General features: G+C 37.1%; 1 protein-coding gene across 4 annotated transcripts in view; it reads right to left on the bottom strand.

Moving 5' to 3' along the window:
• Positions 1-14,892, bottom strand: part of LOC309503750 (phospholipase D1) — a 28,016-nt gene extending 13,124 nt beyond the window's left edge. For 3 of the 4 annotated variants that reach the window (XM_082176534.1, XM_082176535.1, XM_082176537.1), the window contains exons 1-15: positions 14,687-14,892; positions 13,722-13,867; positions 12,442-12,606; positions 10,132-10,262; positions 9,740-9,885; positions 9,316-9,433; positions 9,003-9,068; positions 8,296-8,354; positions 8,110-8,202; positions 7,436-7,588; positions 6,954-7,103; positions 6,034-6,117; positions 4,835-4,916; positions 4,567-4,677; positions 2,086-2,295 (exon numbers count right to left, since the gene is read on the bottom strand). In XM_082176534.1, coding sequence (XP_082032660.1) covers positions 2,086-2,295; positions 4,567-4,677; positions 4,835-4,916; positions 6,034-6,117; positions 6,954-7,103; positions 7,436-7,588; positions 8,110-8,202; positions 8,296-8,354; positions 9,003-9,068; positions 9,316-9,433; positions 9,740-9,885; positions 10,132-10,262; positions 12,442-12,586 — 1,548 coding nt within the window. In that variant the 5' untranslated portion in view covers positions 12,587-12,606; positions 13,722-13,867; positions 14,687-14,892. Of the gene's footprint in view, positions 1-2,085; positions 2,296-4,566; positions 4,678-4,834; positions 4,917-6,033; positions 6,118-6,953; positions 7,104-7,431; positions 7,589-8,109; positions 8,203-8,295; positions 8,355-9,002; positions 9,069-9,315; positions 9,434-9,739; positions 9,886-10,131; positions 10,263-12,441; positions 12,607-13,721; positions 13,868-14,686 lie in introns of all 4 variants that reach the window. The other variant, XM_082176536.1, reaches the window with a different exon arrangement.
• Between the last annotated feature and the right edge of the window lie 2,745 nt (positions 14,893-17,637).

The raw sequence follows: 17,637 nt of genomic DNA, 5'->3' as shown, positions 1-17,637 counted from the left end.
CCTGGTGGGCATAATTTTATTAAGTGCAAATATCACTGTGCTCCTTAGGAGACGTTTTGAAAGGTTAGACCAACAGCTGTAACAGTTTCATGTATATTAGCAAAGATTTTACAGCTGAGGAGCCCCGCATTGATAGATACAGTCACTCAAGCATGCAAAGAGAAGCCCCTTAGTAAATGCAATAAGTGCCTTCATCTGAAGGGTTCAAATCATGTTTATTTAAAAGCTCAGACCCATATTTAATGACACAACGGCAGGCAGGTAGGCAGCAGGCCGGGAGAGGTGGCATAAAGACGAAAATCAAGCTCCCATTTAGTGGCCCCAGTCATTTGTTGACTCACTCATCCATGTAGGGCCTTTATGTTTAATGCAGCTCTCTGGGGGGAAGGAAAGGCCCAGCGAGAAGGACTGGAATTATCAACCGCAGGCCCTTCAAGGGTGCCCCAGATGCTCCGTAATTGCAATTTTACGTTTGCTCGTTGGGAAAAGAAAAGAATAAGAAGGCAGAGGCCCTGAATCACCAGCCGCAAAATCAATCCCAGTAAGCATACAACTGAAATGCAGTCTGGACCAGTCCTTTATGATCACCATTGTTAGAACAGCAATACAAAATAGAAATCACTACAATTGTAATTCAGGTTAGCTGTCAATGCTTTCAAGTATAAATCACAAATCAATATATAACATAACAAAGATAAATACGTAATAATAATTTTACATGACATTTTGTTAATGATCATGTATTGCGAAAAGCACTATATACAAATCAAATTGAATTGAATTGGTGCATTAGTCCACATGTTTAGAGAAGGCTTTAGCAGACGTTTGTCAGGTGTGTGTCGACTTCCCCCATTGAGTTCTTTGACAGATATCAGAAACACCCAGCTGGCAATAGCATGGCATGTTGACAAACACTGCAAAGACACTGTTGGCTAACACTCGCAATGGGTCACATTTACAAGTTTATTCCTGTCCAATTCACTTTTGCCTCTGTGAAGAAGTGGTATCATCTATTTCTGATATAGCCTACCCTCTCTATGTATATAAATCCATATAGGGAATAACAAGGATTATGTTTTTAATTTTATTATTTGAATCCAACAAATATTAATCTCAAGGGACTCATCAAAACTTTATCCTACACTTTAAGTTTGTTTAATCCATTATTGATAAGAGGAATAATTACTACATTTTTACATTTTCTGATCAAAATGCGAGTTGTGTTTGCCCTGTGGTAGGTCATTCAGAGTAGTTTCTATTGGATAAAATTCTACGAGATTCAATAGGTCACAGACTGTGGTGTAACACTGCTATCACTCCCTGTACTGTAAAAAAAAGCTAAACATAGTTGCCACACTGCCTACACAAACACTGGGACGCACAATGTTTATATTTACACTGGTTACGCAGGTAAACAACGTGTAGCAGCAGTACGTCACCGTTCGTTTCTAAAACCTGTGGAAACATGCAGACGGTTTGCAACAGTCTTCAGTTTGCCTGGCTAAGAACTGGCAAAGAATGGGCTCTGGCTCCAGAACGTTAACCATTCTGGTATAAAAGAGGTATTACTGGCCTCAAAATGCTCTCTGACACTGTAAGAATACATGGGATTGTTTTTCCTGTTTTATTATCCACCAGATGAAAATATCAAGTGATAATAGTCAGGTAAAAGTCCAGTCCTTCAAAGTCAAGTCCTTCAAAGGTTTGGGATCAGTAATAATATAATAAATGTTTCTTGAGCACCAAATCAGCATATTAGAATAATTTCTGAAGGATAATGTGACACTGAAGACTGGAGTAATGATGCTGAAAATTCAGCTTTGCCATCACATAAATACATATTTTAAAACGGAAAACAGTTATTTTACATTGTAATAATATTTCACAATATTACTATTTTACTATATTTTTGATCAAATAAATGCTTTTGTGAGCATAGTTTAATTTTTTTTCTTACTGACCACAAACTTCTGAACTGTAGTGTATTACAGGAGAAGAATGGGTTATGAGATATATAACTGTATGTAGAATAGTAATAGTGATTTTTGCCTCAAAAAGTACCACTAATAATAGTGGTGGTCTTACATGAGTGAGACTGGGGGAGAGAGCAGGACTGTGCTGGGGGCTTCTTCTCACACTCCCCACATCAGTCAGTCGGTGTTGGGAATCATCCCATCTTCCGTAGGCCAGGTCAATCCCTCCCAGGAAGGCCAGTGACTGGTCAATCACCACCGACTTCTCATGGTGAGCCCAGAGCAAAACAGTGGAGGGCATGTGATCAGGGTGTCGGATGACCTGTCAATCAGTAGAGATGGACAGCTTGTCAGGTTCATTTTCTCAAATCCACAAAGCATTGGGAAATTCTTTATTAAAGAAGAAAAAAAACTGAGGGTGTGTTCAGAATGCTACAATTCTGCTCAGTCATTTCTTGTATGTTTGTTATGCACAACACTAAAATACTATTTACACATTCACAAATGTTCAAAAGTTTAGGGTCAGTACTTTTTTTTCAACAAGGAACATTTAATTGATCAAACGTGACAGTAAAAAATTTATAATGTTACAAAATATTTCTATTTCAAATAAATGCTGTTCTTTTGAACTTTCTATTCATTAAAGAATCATGAAAAAAGTATATTTAGCAGCACAAATGTTTTCAGTGTTAATAATAATAAGTGTTTCTTGAGCACCAAATCAGCATATAAGAATGATTTCTGAAGGATAATGTGACACTTAAGACTGGAGTAATGGCTGATGAAAATTCAGCTATGCCGTCACAGAAATAAATTACACTTTAAAATATATTAAACTAGAAAACATTTTAAATTGTAATAATATTTCACAATGTTAATGTTTTCACTGTATTTTTTGTCAAATAATTGCAACCTTGGTGAGCATAAATCTTTCAAAAAAATTATACCAACCCCAAACTTTTGAACGGTACATGAAATACAAGTACTTCTGAATATGTGCCAAAATATACAATATTCAATCAGAACATATATGAATGTGTGGATTGCCAGAAAGTTCTTTGAATCAATCAATCATTCAATCATAGATTTTACAAGACACAAACTGATAAACACGCACGCTAAAAAGTAATTCAGGGGACCTGTTACCACAACTTAAATAAATGCATGGTTGCAAGTTAAAAATTCTAATTTATTGATTTAATTAAACAATTTTGTCGGCATAATAATGTTGATCATTATTATTGTGTGTAATATAATTGTTTTTTTGTTTTTTTGCTTTAATTGATTTTTTTTTATTATTAAGTTGGAGTAACTTAATGAAATTGTCTTTGAAACTTCGGTAGTGTATTTCTAGTTCCCTGCATGCTTTGCATTATACTGTATAAGGAGAATAAATGTTGAAATTAAGTGTTTTTTATGTGTTTTTTAGTGAATGGAAAGACCTGTTAGTGTTTAATGCTGTTATGTTTGACATTTTAAAGAGTTTCTGTAATGCTGACATTTTTGTGGTTACCATTTTGATAGAAGAGTTTATGAAATGAAGTAAACACTACATTGACTCTATGAGCAATGACTGCGCTAATGCAGTTACATTACATTACACATTAACTTTATAAATAAGTTACATTTAGTATGTGTTATAATAGCGTGGATTTAACTGAAATAGATCAGATAAATTGGTTCCAGGGCTATAACTCAAGTAGTTGGAGTGACTACATTTTTTGAGTTTGAAAAGATTTGCATACATGTTATGAGTTCCTCTAACTCAGTATAGTTTGTTGGTTTAACATAATTTCATTCAAGTTGTCATAACAACAAAAAAATTTTTTTTAGAGTTTAACTTTTGTCGATTGACCAAATTTCCTAAATATGAGCTAACGAAATACAGCGGGCTCTCAGCCAAAAATAACACCACAATGTAGATGGTGTCAACTTTTGTGCGAAGCAGCTGCGTCTTCACCAGCTTTGGCAGAGCCTCCAGAGGACGCCGCCCCTGGCAGGTGTTTCTACACCAGCAGGGCCCAGGAATACCTCCATCCAGCTGCTTTTCCGCACACGTCCTTGGGGTGTGGATCCCAAGCCACTTCCCAGTGTCACTCCTCTGCCCAGACTCAACCAGCGCTCCAATAAGATAATGTGACGGCATGTCAATCACACACCGGCCTGGGGTGCTACGGTGATGAATACCACAGCACTATGGTGCCATAGAAGCTCTGTGGCACCAGGGGAGGAAGCAGACTTGCAGCCCCAGGCTCTTATAAAGACAATCGGCAAGGGAGAACCTGACCATCTTCAGACACAATCCGTAGGGTTCCCAACAGAGTGATCCCCGTCATTCTACTAGAGAGTATTTTGGCAATGTCCAAACACGATCTAAGTAACATGCTACTCCTGTGTCTGGAGGGGAAGTAGTGGGCACACTAGGTGTTCTCGTGCTTTCTATGATTTGATTTGATCGAGCCTTAGTTCTTGGAGAGATATGGGTACACGTAAGAGTGGGAAGCTGATTCGGAGGGACGGGTCTCCTCTGTAATACTGTCATTTCTGGGCATAATTCTGCTTTTGACAATGTTTGACATACTGATCGACTCACCCTGATGTTAGAGTGAAGTCCCATCAGGGTCTTCTTTGTGTACTCGCTGTTGAGACCCATCACTACCTCGACTTCTTTGTAGAGCAGGACAAAGATCTTCACTCCTTGTTGCTGAGTTGACGAAAGACAAAATGTTGTTAAAACAACGTTCGGACTGGGAAAACCAAAGAGAACTGGGTGAACTGTGAGGTGCAACACAATATATGGATGTGTGAGAAGTAAAATTAAACTGGCTGAAGTCCAGATTTGAGCAGGTGTTCAGACTCACTGCTTTTCGCTTGAGGACATGGTCTAATCTCCACATGTTCCCATCTACTACAGGTCGTTTGAGGAAGATTTCTGGGCTTAACCTGAGGATCATACCAAAACCAATTTAAAAACCTTTAACAGTTTCCACACAACTTTCATTCTTTATTTCTGTCACATTTAAGGCATAATTCATATTTCCTTCTCCTTAACAGTTCCTCAGGCTCTTAATGATTTTGGCTCTTGGAGTATCTGAAGGCCAGGTTTTTCCTAATATTAGTCATCATTACACATTTTACACATGGGGGAAACTGATTGTTTGGTCAATAATTCAAGAAGGTCCAGACTTTAAAGCTTTGATTCTACCTAGTACTTGCCTTTATGAAAATGCACCAAAGTTCTTGTAATTATTTTACAGTAACATTTGTAATATAAAGTTATAATAACAGGTGAGACCATTAATGGATCCTCATTAGGCCAATGTTGTTATTTTAGGCCAATTAAACATGATCAATTCTAGTGTTGCTGGTAATTTAAAAAGCTTTCTAATTTATGTTGATGCAAGATGGTTGTCTCCTCTTTTCATCACTCTTTTTGGTAACACTTGATTTTGACGGTCATTTTTTAACATTCTGTTGACTAGAAGTAAATTTGCAGTTTTACAGTACTAGTATTACAGTACTAGTCTGTTTGCTTAATATCTGCTAACTCTTTATTGTGATGCTCCTCCAACAGACATGTCAACTTATTCTAACCATAACCCTACCAGTCTACTAATACTCTACTAACACTCTAATGAGAGTTAGTAGACAAGTAAGTGCGACGTTACTAATAGTCAACAGAATGTGTTAAAGGGACCATCAAAATAAAGTGAAACCATCTTTTTTTAGTTTATGTGGCTATTTAACATCATGTTTGACTGTCTGGGTTTCACATTTTATCATCGCCGTAGCGTCGAAATTGTGCTGATAATTGGTCCATTCAGTTCGGGTGGGAACTTAGCGCGCATAAAAGCTCTGAATGCACGATGCATATAATTAATTAATAGCTTAATTCATTTTAATTAACCATGGTATAAACATTGGAAGGGTTGTACTAGCCAGTTTTGGTTAGCTACTGGTTATTGGCTACCACTGGCCTACATTAAGCAGTGCGACATTGCTCATTTAATTGTAAAAGCTAGGACCATGGGAAGTAATTGATGCTGATTCTAATCTGTACCACCAGGCTGTGATGAAGATCTCCTCCTTTGCTCCTTCCAGGGCATCAGCTAGGGCATCAAAGTATCCAGCTGCGTTGACAAACCTTCAAAAGGAACACAGGGTGCCTCATTTAAGAACTGTGTCAGGGTACTTCACAGAGATTTGAGAGAAAATGTTCTGGTAAGTGTTGCTCACATGTTGACATAAAAAGAACAAAGAATAAGGGACTAGTTGAACTTCTGAGATTAATGTAATATTTTAAATTAAATTAAATACTGCACATTCAAATTTATTTAGAAAGAATGCACTGTGTCCTCTATAGTTTTAATTGGAGTATTATATTTAAAGGGATAGTTCACTTTGAAATTAATTTTTGGTATGTTTTAGCTTACCTCAAGGGCATCCAAGATATAGGTGTCTTTTTTTCCGCAGTAGTTTCAATTTTTATATTTTTAGGTCAAACCGTTCTTGTCTGTCAGTCATATAATGCAGGTCAATGGTCACTGTCTCAAAACACAAGCACAGAGTCCAAATTAAAACAATTCCCCGTCGTCCAAATTAAACAATTCCCCATCGTAAGTACACGTTGATGGCCCAAGACACGAAACGAGCAGTTTGTGTGAGAAAACGAACAGTACCGCTCGTTTCGTGTCTTAGGCCATCAATGTGTACTTACGATGGGGAATTGTTTAATTTGGACGACGGGGAATTGTTTTAATTTGGACTCTGTGCTTGTGTTTTGAGATAATGACCATAGACCTGCATTATATGACTGACAGACAAGAACGGTTTGACCTAAAAATATAAAAATTGAAACTACTGTGGAAAAAAAAGACACCTACATCTTGGATGCCCTTGAGGTAAGCTAAAACATACCAAAAATTAATTTCAAAGTGAACTATCCCTTTAAGTAATTATTGTGCATGCATAATTCATCACCATTTTGAAGTAGTGTTTTCTCTAACAGGTGTGAAAGACCCATGGCGGTTTTCCCTCAGAAAGTCCTGTCCAAACATTTGAGAAAACTCATCTATGGAGTGCCCCCACCAACGAGCCTGCCTATATGTGGAGCATTTGATAGTAAGTGCCCTGTAAATAAAAAACAAAACAAAAAAACAACCTTTTAAACAAGACAAATTTATTTAACTTACAATTATCTTACAATTTTATTAAGATAAGACTTGTTTATAGAGAATACTGAAAATGCTGAAATAAGTTTAGCTTTACCCCACTGGAAAAATGTTTTTTATTGTTTTAAAGCAAAATCCCTGCAAAACTATGATATATATATATATATATATAATTAACTTATTTAACAGTACATACACACACACAGAGAGAGAGAGTTTTGAAAGCATGTTATCTAACAATTACTGCATGATGAATTATCCGCAGTATAAAACATATTTATCTCAACCTGCCTGCAAAGATTCTCAATAGTGACTCCGTGCCTGACTCCGGTCTCCTGGGTCCCAATTTTGATGTGAAATCCCTTATCGTATAGAATCACGGTGCCTACTTGGCCATCCTCTGGCCTCATGTAGAGAACAAAGGAGTCTTTTACCACCAGCCATCTGAAACATGAAGCAGTCACCACATGAGAGCTAAAACAAGGGGGAGAGCCATTCTATCAGCTGTGGGAAAACATCATAATAACCTAAATAAGTAAACAACCGCAACAGAAGACATGCCACGACCCAAAGGCTCAGCAAGGCCGCAATCCGAGGAGCAAAATTCAATTGGGGCAGAGTCTTCTAGTGTTTGCTTTTAAGAGCTATGTGAATTATGTAAGTGTAATGTTACTGTAGTTGCTTGTCAAAGAAAAAACAATAACAACCCCGTCTGCACAGATGAAGTTCAACATCAGCATCTGTTATTCACCAGTATTCATTTCAGGGCTTGGTGTTCTTACTTATGAAACCAAGAGACGGAGATCACACACTACTGATTGAAGTGTTTTTCTCAGAAAGATAGTATGTTCTGTCCTCACGATGTGAACAAAGGTGAAAAATAAAAAAGGCTGGTTTTCGACACAGTATTATGATTTCCTAAAAAACATGATTTCCTGAGTAAATGAATGTAGAAGAGTTCTCACCTTTTGGACCACCGGTAACAAACGCTGTTGGACCCGCACCAGTAACATACAGGGAATGTGTTTCCTCCTGATTTCTTTAAGATCAGACCTTCACTTTTGTCAAGGCAAACAAACATATGAATGAACAAACACTAATCAAGCCAAGGATTGTTTTATTGTACTTTATGTTACTATGTACATTCTTACATTCCTTTTGGTCCCAGATCCTGAATAAATGAGATTTGACTCACTTCCAAAAATTCAAGCTGAAATAAAATGCAGTTAGCATTATTAGCATCAATAAGCCTCAAAGCAGCTTTATGGTAAATGTGTATAAGCCACACACTAGTTACTTTAAAATTTGCTTATCATTATTTCAGTTAAGCATGGTTCTTTGAATCATTTCAGTTATGCTGACTAAAATGAACCACAAATTGGCTTCTGCTTTGTACAGTCCAGTTCTACCTTAATAATTAGTCAGGGAAGTGTGAGGTGAAAATTGAAGCAGAGGAAAATGTTTCTGGGTACAAGTACTCTTTAATTAGCCCTGCAAACTATTGCTAATTATGTGACTGTCAGAGAATTAGCCTGTGAAGCACTGAGCTAAGTGTGGAATCACCTCTCAGAGGCGTCCTCGACAAAATAGCCTGTTTTAATGAGTGGGGACACAGCAGGTAGAGTTCCTTCCAGAACCTTCATTCTGCCATCATGTGACACAATGGTAACGGAACCATTATTTTTTTATGCAAGGGCTATTGGCAGACAATGGTACTGCACATAGATGATATGAGAAAAGTTTTATTCATTCTTTGATCATTCAGTATCATTATATATCATGACAATGACATTGTATTACCATCAAATGGTGCTGCCACAGTACTTTTTCGTAAGGGCAAATACAAGGAAAAAAGTACCGTTGTAGGATGTGTCCTGTATAAAGGCCTTTTCAATATATTCCTCAGGTAGTCCTCAAGTTGCAACTGTAAGATCAAAACAAAGACCCAAACATCAGAAAGAAAGCTAAAATATATGTGTTTAAATATAATTATAAATATTCCCAGCATTAATTATACCTTTTAACTGTTTACTCCATATATTGTGAATATATACTTTTTTTTTATTGTGGGCAGAGTTTGTATAAAGGGTTGATTGATATTCTATGGCACACTTATGCATGCCAATGTCAATTTAAGTTGTTCAAACAATAGTTAAAATAAATCATTTAACTTTTCTACTGATGAGCTGTTCCTCTTTGACAAGAGCATCAGGTCTTCGTGGTAATGTTGGTATGTGTCCTCCGTGAAACCGTTTGCCGCCTTTGAATGACCTCCTTTTGACCGAGTGTCTGTCAAAAACAGGAAATCTGACTGTCAATATTTGACAAGATTTGGGTTGCGTGTCCGTGAAAGCGCCTCTGATTTGATTAACCGAGAGGTAACAGTGCATTGAGGCTGAGAAAAGGGTTTTTCGTAGGGTTTAGGGGCGCTAACAAGAATACATCTGGGACAAATTGAGTACACCCAACTGAAAAATGAAAACACTTAGCAGCTCAAAAAGCAATGAAGCGAGTTTGTTTTTTAAGACTTGTGGTTTGTTTGTGAGAGAGTGTACTGTATGCATATAAAGATGAAATTAATACAGTGCATCTTACATTCTGGTTGGCAGGGGGATTTTTAAGAGGGCCTTGAATTTGAGCAGTTCCTGATGAAGTGCCTGAAAGTGCTTGAAACGACGCTTGATTTTCCACTTGAAGTTTCCGTGGCTCAGCTCTATAGTATACAGGTTGGGATTCAGCACCTTTGAGTGGATAATTTCGAGAAACAAGAACTAACTAATTATGTTTTTGTACTAATCTAATCATGATACATGGTACAAATGTATAGATATTTTTTTTTAAATACTACATAGTATTATTTTACTTTTGTTCTTTAGCAAATAATCCTGTTATAAAAAATAGCATCATAGTTAAAAAAAAATTCCTAACGTTTTTAGTGTTGAAGAAATGTGTAAATGATTAACTTGTAGTGTTTTAATTTGTATTACCCTTGTAGATGTGAATCGCTCCACCTCTGTCACCTGCACCAGGATTGGCACTTCTTCAAGAAATATAACACCATCCAGGGACTTGAATGGAAGAAAGTTGTATATTGCTTGAAATGATATGTTCCTTGATTCTGAAAGTAATCATAATATTGAAATGAGTCACTGTAGTGATTTTTTCTCAGCATAATCATATGAGCTATTGAGATCAATAAGAAAACATTGACACACACCTATGTTGTGGTAATCATTCTGATTCATGTTGGCCTTGTATTTTAAACTGGCTGATAACATCTTAGCAATCAAAGAGTACAGCTACTTTAGAAATAGTTTGTTTGGCTTTTTATCTTTTGAAGTTGTGCAGTAATGGCATGTAGAGGCTCCATTTGATTGTCAGCAGGATAGCGATTGAAGACTCCGGCTGGAGGTGTATAGTATGCTGTGTGCTCTGAAGTTTCTCAAGGCTAAATCTGCTCTGTATCAGATAATGATTTTGGTAAGCTTTTACCTGATGAAATATTGTTCCTGGAAATATTAATGAACATGCACTGATTTAGAAGTGAGCATAAACAGCACTTTATACAGTAAAAAATAGTGGCAAAAAACTTTTTCAACAAATGGTCAGTGAGGTGCTTAACATTCAGGAAAAAAAATTGATCGTCATCCTCGGGAGATCAAAATAAATGTTATATGAGCTGGATTTTCTATTTATTTTCTATGAGGTTTGCAATTGTTGCAACACTGTTACCAGAATATGTGACATGTCTAAATAAATACAGTATACAAAACTTGGATTTGTCTAGCAAGAAACGTTAAATAAACATTGAAATTCAATAAACTACATTTATCAACCAAAAAAATTTAAAAAGTCAGGATGCGTTACGGTGAGTGTGATTTCACCAAGTGCAACATGTTCCTGGATCAACAACTTTGTAGATCCTGCACAACATTCCAATCAACCAATCAGATTTGAGGGACAAGTTTCCAGTTTTTGTCAAGTTTAGGCTTACAACCAGTTAGGTGCTTCTACACCAGTGTTATTCATCTATCATTTCCTGATTGGGATGTTTTGGGTAGAGTTAGGTTATATGGTTAGAACTAAATTTTTGATATGTTGATCCAGGAGCATGTCTGGCTCAGCAAAATCATGGTAACCATTTGGTTGCACGGTTGCAAGTAATTGCATATTTAGTCTAAATTCACTCAGTAGGGGACAGCTGTGGCCAAATTTTAATTTACTGTTATTGATTAACATTACATTGATTACATTTTCAGTTTTTTATAATGTTATTATATTATATTAAATTATATATTATTATATATATTATTATATTAAAGTTTTTTAACAATAACTTGTATAACAGAGTTGAATGTTTTGGGTGTCACAATTTTAAGAAATATGACAGTTTTTATATGGGAGGAAAGTAAAAAAAATTTGGTAATTAAATTCAGATAATAATTAAAAGTAGCATTTAATTGAGTATTTGAGAGTAAAAATATGTGAACAGTTTTTCTAAGCTTGCTGCATTGTGCTGCATTCTGCTGTCGGGAGTATGTTTGGTTCATTGTGTTCTGGTATGGTTCTGTTATGTTCCCGTTTGTCTGTGTTCACTTTGCTTGTTTCACAAAATCGTTTGCCCATACAATCTTTAATCTATTAAGGTGTAACTTATTTGGCTTGCTGTCCACAGTGGAAGGGCTCGAGGAAGCAGCCTCAACTTGAGCTTAGATATACCCCCAGTGGGACTAATAATGGTTGGAAGTTGAGTCTGGTAGCAAGATGCCTAAATTACGTTGGTGGAGTTCACTCCTCCCAAATTTAGGAACTTCACTTGTTTCCCTGGTTTCTGATTAGTTACGCACCTGTTTCTGTTCCATTTATTTAGCTCACTCTGGGTATATATAGCCCTCATTTTCTGTTCATCCCTGTCTGTTCTCATTTCAATTTTAAGTTGGCTGTCTATATCTTGTTCTCCTCCATTTATCCAGTGCTCCTGCATTTCTGTTATTTCATTTTAATTGTTAAATAAAGGGACTGCTGAATTAGATCCTGCTTCTTAACTCTCCTTGCTGCAACCAGCGTGACACATGCATTTATGCTTGCATTATGTAAATCATATTCCTTACATTAGATTCAGTATCAGCTGTGCAGAGACCATGTTTCTATCGCACTATACAGTATGCTGCTCCAAAAAGTCCAATTTAGAATCGTACAACTCACTCTCCTTCTGACATAATGAAAGCAGTATGCTGAGAGGTCAGCTGTCATGAGGTCACCGATAGACGCAAAGACACACTGAAGCAGCAGTTTACCGCCACAGAGGTCAGTATGGCCACTTGAGTCAAGCTCCTCTGGGTCGTCTTGTAGATCATCTTGGTCCAAGCTGCCAGAGAACCGGCTCATGACCGACTCCAGTCGCTCCAGTTTAGGAGGTCTCTGACGGCCCCTCAGAGACATTTTCTCTTAACGGCTTTTGTCTACAAAAACAAATACTTTTTTTTTTTTTTTTTTAACAAAGGATACAAATACAAGACCAATGTATGAAGAATTATATAGTGCTTTTGCGATGATGCAATTCTTTATGCAATATTTTTTGAAGAAATTTTTTTTAAGTTGTTTTTTTTTATTTCATTAGTTAAAGATATTTGCTCAGTTTTGAAACAGCAGTACCATATTGCAGTTGTGTTTTTGTATGTAAAAAAAAAAAAAAAAAATCAAACAATTAGCATTTGTTCCTATTACCATCTACTTAATGCAGACACCCCTTCAAATCATTTAGCTGCATTTCTGTGTTTTTGTCTGCTAAATATGCATAAATACCTCATGTTCAGATTTTTTTTCGGTCACTGATAATTGCCCCCATATGCGAAATGCATGAAATATGGATTTAATATCAGTTGGCTGGTTGCAGCACTTTGATATTTATATGAGGGGGAAATCTGTTAATGAGGGGCTCCTCCCCTCTCTCCTGACCGGCTCCAGAGCCAATGGCCCAAATGCAAAGTGACAGACAAGTCATCAAAGAACATGGGGATGTAATGTCTTGTGATCCCAGAAAGGGTGACAGACATTGATTTTTTTGCAATCTGACGGTACATGTAATGATAAAAGAAAGGAAAGGTCAGGGTCAAATGGCATGAAAGTGAGGAAATGGCAGGATATCACGCAATGTCACGGGCCACAAACCTTTTCCGCAACTAAACAATGCAAGAAACGCATTTTATTAACTTTATGACGTAAAAACTGCATTATGTTCATTTAAGTTAAAAACGTAGTTAATTAATAATATTGCCTGTACTAATTTAAAATGATTTGAATATGCATATTGCGTGTTACTTTTGTTGCATGTTTATAGCTTTTAATTTATCCATTCAATTTCTCTCTCAAATAAAAAATAAATAATCCAAGGTGAGATGTTAAAAAGTATAACAAGCCAGTGATAATAAGAGAATATTTTGTCTTTTCACTGGACTTATTTTATGCCTGTTTCACATTTTTACTTATGAATATTTATACTTTTCATTCCAATTTGTGTCAAAGCGAGAGAGAAAGGAAAAAAGAAACACAGAGAGTATTTTGTGCTTCATTTCACCTGTCATTGCTCCAGTAAGACTGAGAATCTTCCTAATGGCCACGGCAAGGGGCCAACGGCTGCAAGGAGGGGGCAGAGTCAAACACACTTGTGATTTCCTCTCCCAACAGGACTGTGGGCAGCGGGCAAAGGTGTTACTCCTTTAGCTAGAACAGGTAGAACAGACAAATCACTAAACTTATCTTGACATGAGCCTTGTGAGCCTACTATTAAAATATGCTAATGTTACATATTTAAATAAATATTTATTTATAAAAAAAAATTCCAATACAATTATTGTTATTATTCAAATTATCATAATATATTTTGGAATAAAAATGTTGTATTACGAAGAAAAAGATTGTAGCTATAAAATGCTCCACAAACATAGGCCTACAGTAGTTGACCTTTAGTTATTTGTTATACTTCTATCACTGATTTAAACATTATTTAGTCTGATAAATCCTCAGTAACAACAGCTAAAAATTATTTGGTTAAAATGTGTTATTGTCTGCTCAAATGCCAAGTTAGAAGAAAGTATTTCCATTACATCAACTTTATCTGTATAATTGTGGTCATTCAGGTAATATAACAGATTTACTGCATACTCTCGATATGAGAAACACACAGGACAAAGAGTTTACTGGATCTGTGGGGGATCCAAATTCATACATTTATTTAGGCCGCAAATTGTTCATGATAATAATCGCATGTGTGACAACCGCAATGTAAATAAGGTTATTCGTTTGTGGTGTAATTAGACAGGATGTGAGTCTCCATTCTATGACAGTACAAACGGGACAGAGGCAATTCATTAAGCAGGTAATAGAGCACATTATTGTGCAAATGTTCTGCTTCAGACTAAATCAATCACCACTATAACTGCACATTCTTTCATTAAAGTGAATTACAATGCTGAAAGAGGGGAGAAGACCAGAGCTTGGAACAGCAGGAAGGCAAACTAAAGAAAATATCTAAGTTCTTACCTCATTTTGAAGCCAGTGGAGGAGGAACACTTCTTCTGATTCTCGAGATTACAACAGGTTGTAACTACTCTGCTTACTCAGTCTTAATCTCTGTGGTAATTCAAATAACTGATTTCTGTTAACTTGAGGAGTTTCAGTGCTGTTACCCTCTTTGAATTATGTTAGCAGTATGACTGGACAGTTCCATTCACAGCTCTTACAATGTATCATCGCACCATAGGGGAACAAGGGAATGGTTTCACTGCATGCTCAAAGCCTCTATTGATAGTGAAAGCTCTGCCACTGGTGTGAGTGTTTGTGTTTGAAATGTTTGTACCAGGAATCAGAGAGTTACAGCTAATCTCTGTGATGTCATCCCTCATGAGATGGGGACTGGCATGGCGGAGCTTACTGGCCGCAGTGGTATTTGTGTTGCTGACTGATTAGTGATGTGTCAGCGGTTCAAGAGGATAGTAGGACAATCATTATTACAACATGTTGGCACCATTCTGAAATCTTAAATAATGTATCTCACAAGGTAAATACTAGCCTTCACAATGATCCATAAGAATAGGTTTATTTAAAATTGCAAGTCTAGATTAAAGCTAATTTTTTCTGGCCTTTATCCAATTATAAAGCCAAACAGGGAAATACAAATTACACAGTGATAGAACATGTTTAGATATAGGCTACAAAAACACCATTTTAATAGGTTTGAATTTTGATTAGTCACAAGTTGTGGCCCGAATAATGCACTATACACAGTGACCGGGAGGGAACATGTTCGATTCACTTAGTTTTGTCGTGGCCACAACATATAAACTCGTGGGAACGCGATATTAAGTCGTGGAAACGTCACAATATCTCGCGGGCACGAGATCGTATGTTGAGCGAACAACATCCGTTTCTCGTGGCCACGACTTAATATGTTGAGGGTATGACATCCGTTTCTCGTGGCCAAGACGTAATATGTTGAGGGAACGACATCCGTTTCTCGTGGCCAAGACTTGTTGAAGGAACGGCATCCGTTTCTCATGGTCACGACTTAATATGTTGAAGGAACGGCATCCGTTTCTCGTGGCCACGACCTAATATGTTGAGGGTACGACATCTGTTTCTCGTGGCCACGACTTAATATGTTGAAGGAACTGCATCCGTTTCTCGTGGCCACGACTTAATATGTTGAGGGTACGACATCCGTTTCTCGTGGCCACGACTTAATATGTTGAGGGAACGGCATCCGTTTCTCGTGGCCACGACTTAATATGTTGAGGGAACTGCATCCGTTTCTCGTGGCCACGACTTAATATGTTGAGGGTACGACATCCGTTTCTCGTGGCCACGACTTAATATGTTGAGGGTACGACATCCGTTTCTCGTGGCCAAGACGTAATATGTTGAGGGAACGGCATCCGTTTCTCATGGCCACGACTTAATATGATGAAGGAACGGCATCCGTTTCTCGTGGCCACGACTTAATATGTTGAGGGTACGACATCCGTTTCTCGTGGCCAAGACGTAATATGTTGAGGGAATGACATCCGTTTCTCGTGGCCACGACTTAATATGTTGAGGGAACACATCTCGTGGCCACGACTTAATATGTTAAGGGTACAACATCCGTTTCTCATGGCCATCCGTTTTATAACATGTGGGAAACGAATCTTCACACGCGATACGGGCTCCTCCTTTTACCCCGGTCATAATTTACTTTGTTATTTGTTCATTTAAGTTTCTCATAATTTGTTTTTGTTTATTGCCTAAAACGGGACTTTATTCGTGACCCGAGTATTTCATTCAAGCCAGCAAATTTCAGACGAAAAAGCCCATTCAACTTAAGAATGTTCAGGTGTCTTTCATTACTTATGTCTTAATGCCAGAGACCGCATCTTTATATGACATTCCTAATTCAAAGTAATTCCTAATTCCTAATTCCATCTCCGACTGGACAGTATTGACCGGTGTGGTACCCTCAACATAACTCATGGCCACGAGAAATAGATGTCATTCTCTCAAAATATGAAGTCGTGGCCACGAGAAAAATATATTGTTCCCTCAACATATGATCTCGAGGCCACGATTTTTCGACTTTCATAATGATCTCGTGGCCATGATCTATTATCACTTTCCCACGAGTTTATATGTTGTGGCCACGACAAACTAAATGAACCGAACCCCTCCCGGTCACCGTATACTATGCACTACTGACGTAAATGTTGTAATGTTATTTTTTCACTAAACATCGGAGTCTGATCCAATCGCTTGATGTTGTTGAATCAGGCTCCATTAAGTTGTGTCTTCAGTAGGCCTATGTAGGCTACATTGTGTTTGTTTTTATATTGTTAAGTACTTTTATGTTATGCTTTGAAAAAATATCTATATAATGTAAAACATATAATTAGCATTATTATTATTATTCATTGTAGCCTCTAGTGATAATTTCAAAATGGCGGCGCAAGGGGGAATAGACTTTAAAAAGGGGCACTTTATACAATAAAGCATCCTTTTATAGAAAACTAATTTGATATTAAAATAATATGTCTAAATATATTCTAATGATATTTGTCAAAAATGGCAACAACAAAAAAAGAAAGAAAGAAAATAAAAAGACTGCAGCTATGCTGGCATCATATCGGAAATGTCCTGTTACTTCCCACTTCTGAATTCGTGATTACGAGCTTATCGCGTTCAAATTTTGACTTGCTTGAGACGACGTTCATGTCCAATTTTTTTAACCAGAAAACTAGCATAATTTCGATAGCACGTGAAGGCATGCAGGCAGCAGCATTAATCCATCGTTCATTTAGGACATGTTGTTTAAAAAGTTTTAGATAAATTATACCACATCGCACTGCTGCCGCTTAACATTTCATGTGATGTAGCCATTTACTGTGAATAATTTTTCATTTGTTTGAATGAGTCCTCACATTATTTCCACTTGGCTGGCTCAGGTCACGTGACGTCACAGTCTA

Source organism: Leuciscus leuciscus, assembly GCF_965113295.1.
Source record: "Leuciscus leuciscus genome assembly, chromosome: 7".
Taxonomy (NCBI): Eukaryota; Metazoa; Chordata; class Actinopteri; order Cypriniformes; family Leuciscidae; genus Leuciscus; species Leuciscus leuciscus.
This window is presented reverse-complemented; position numbering and strand designations above follow the sequence as displayed.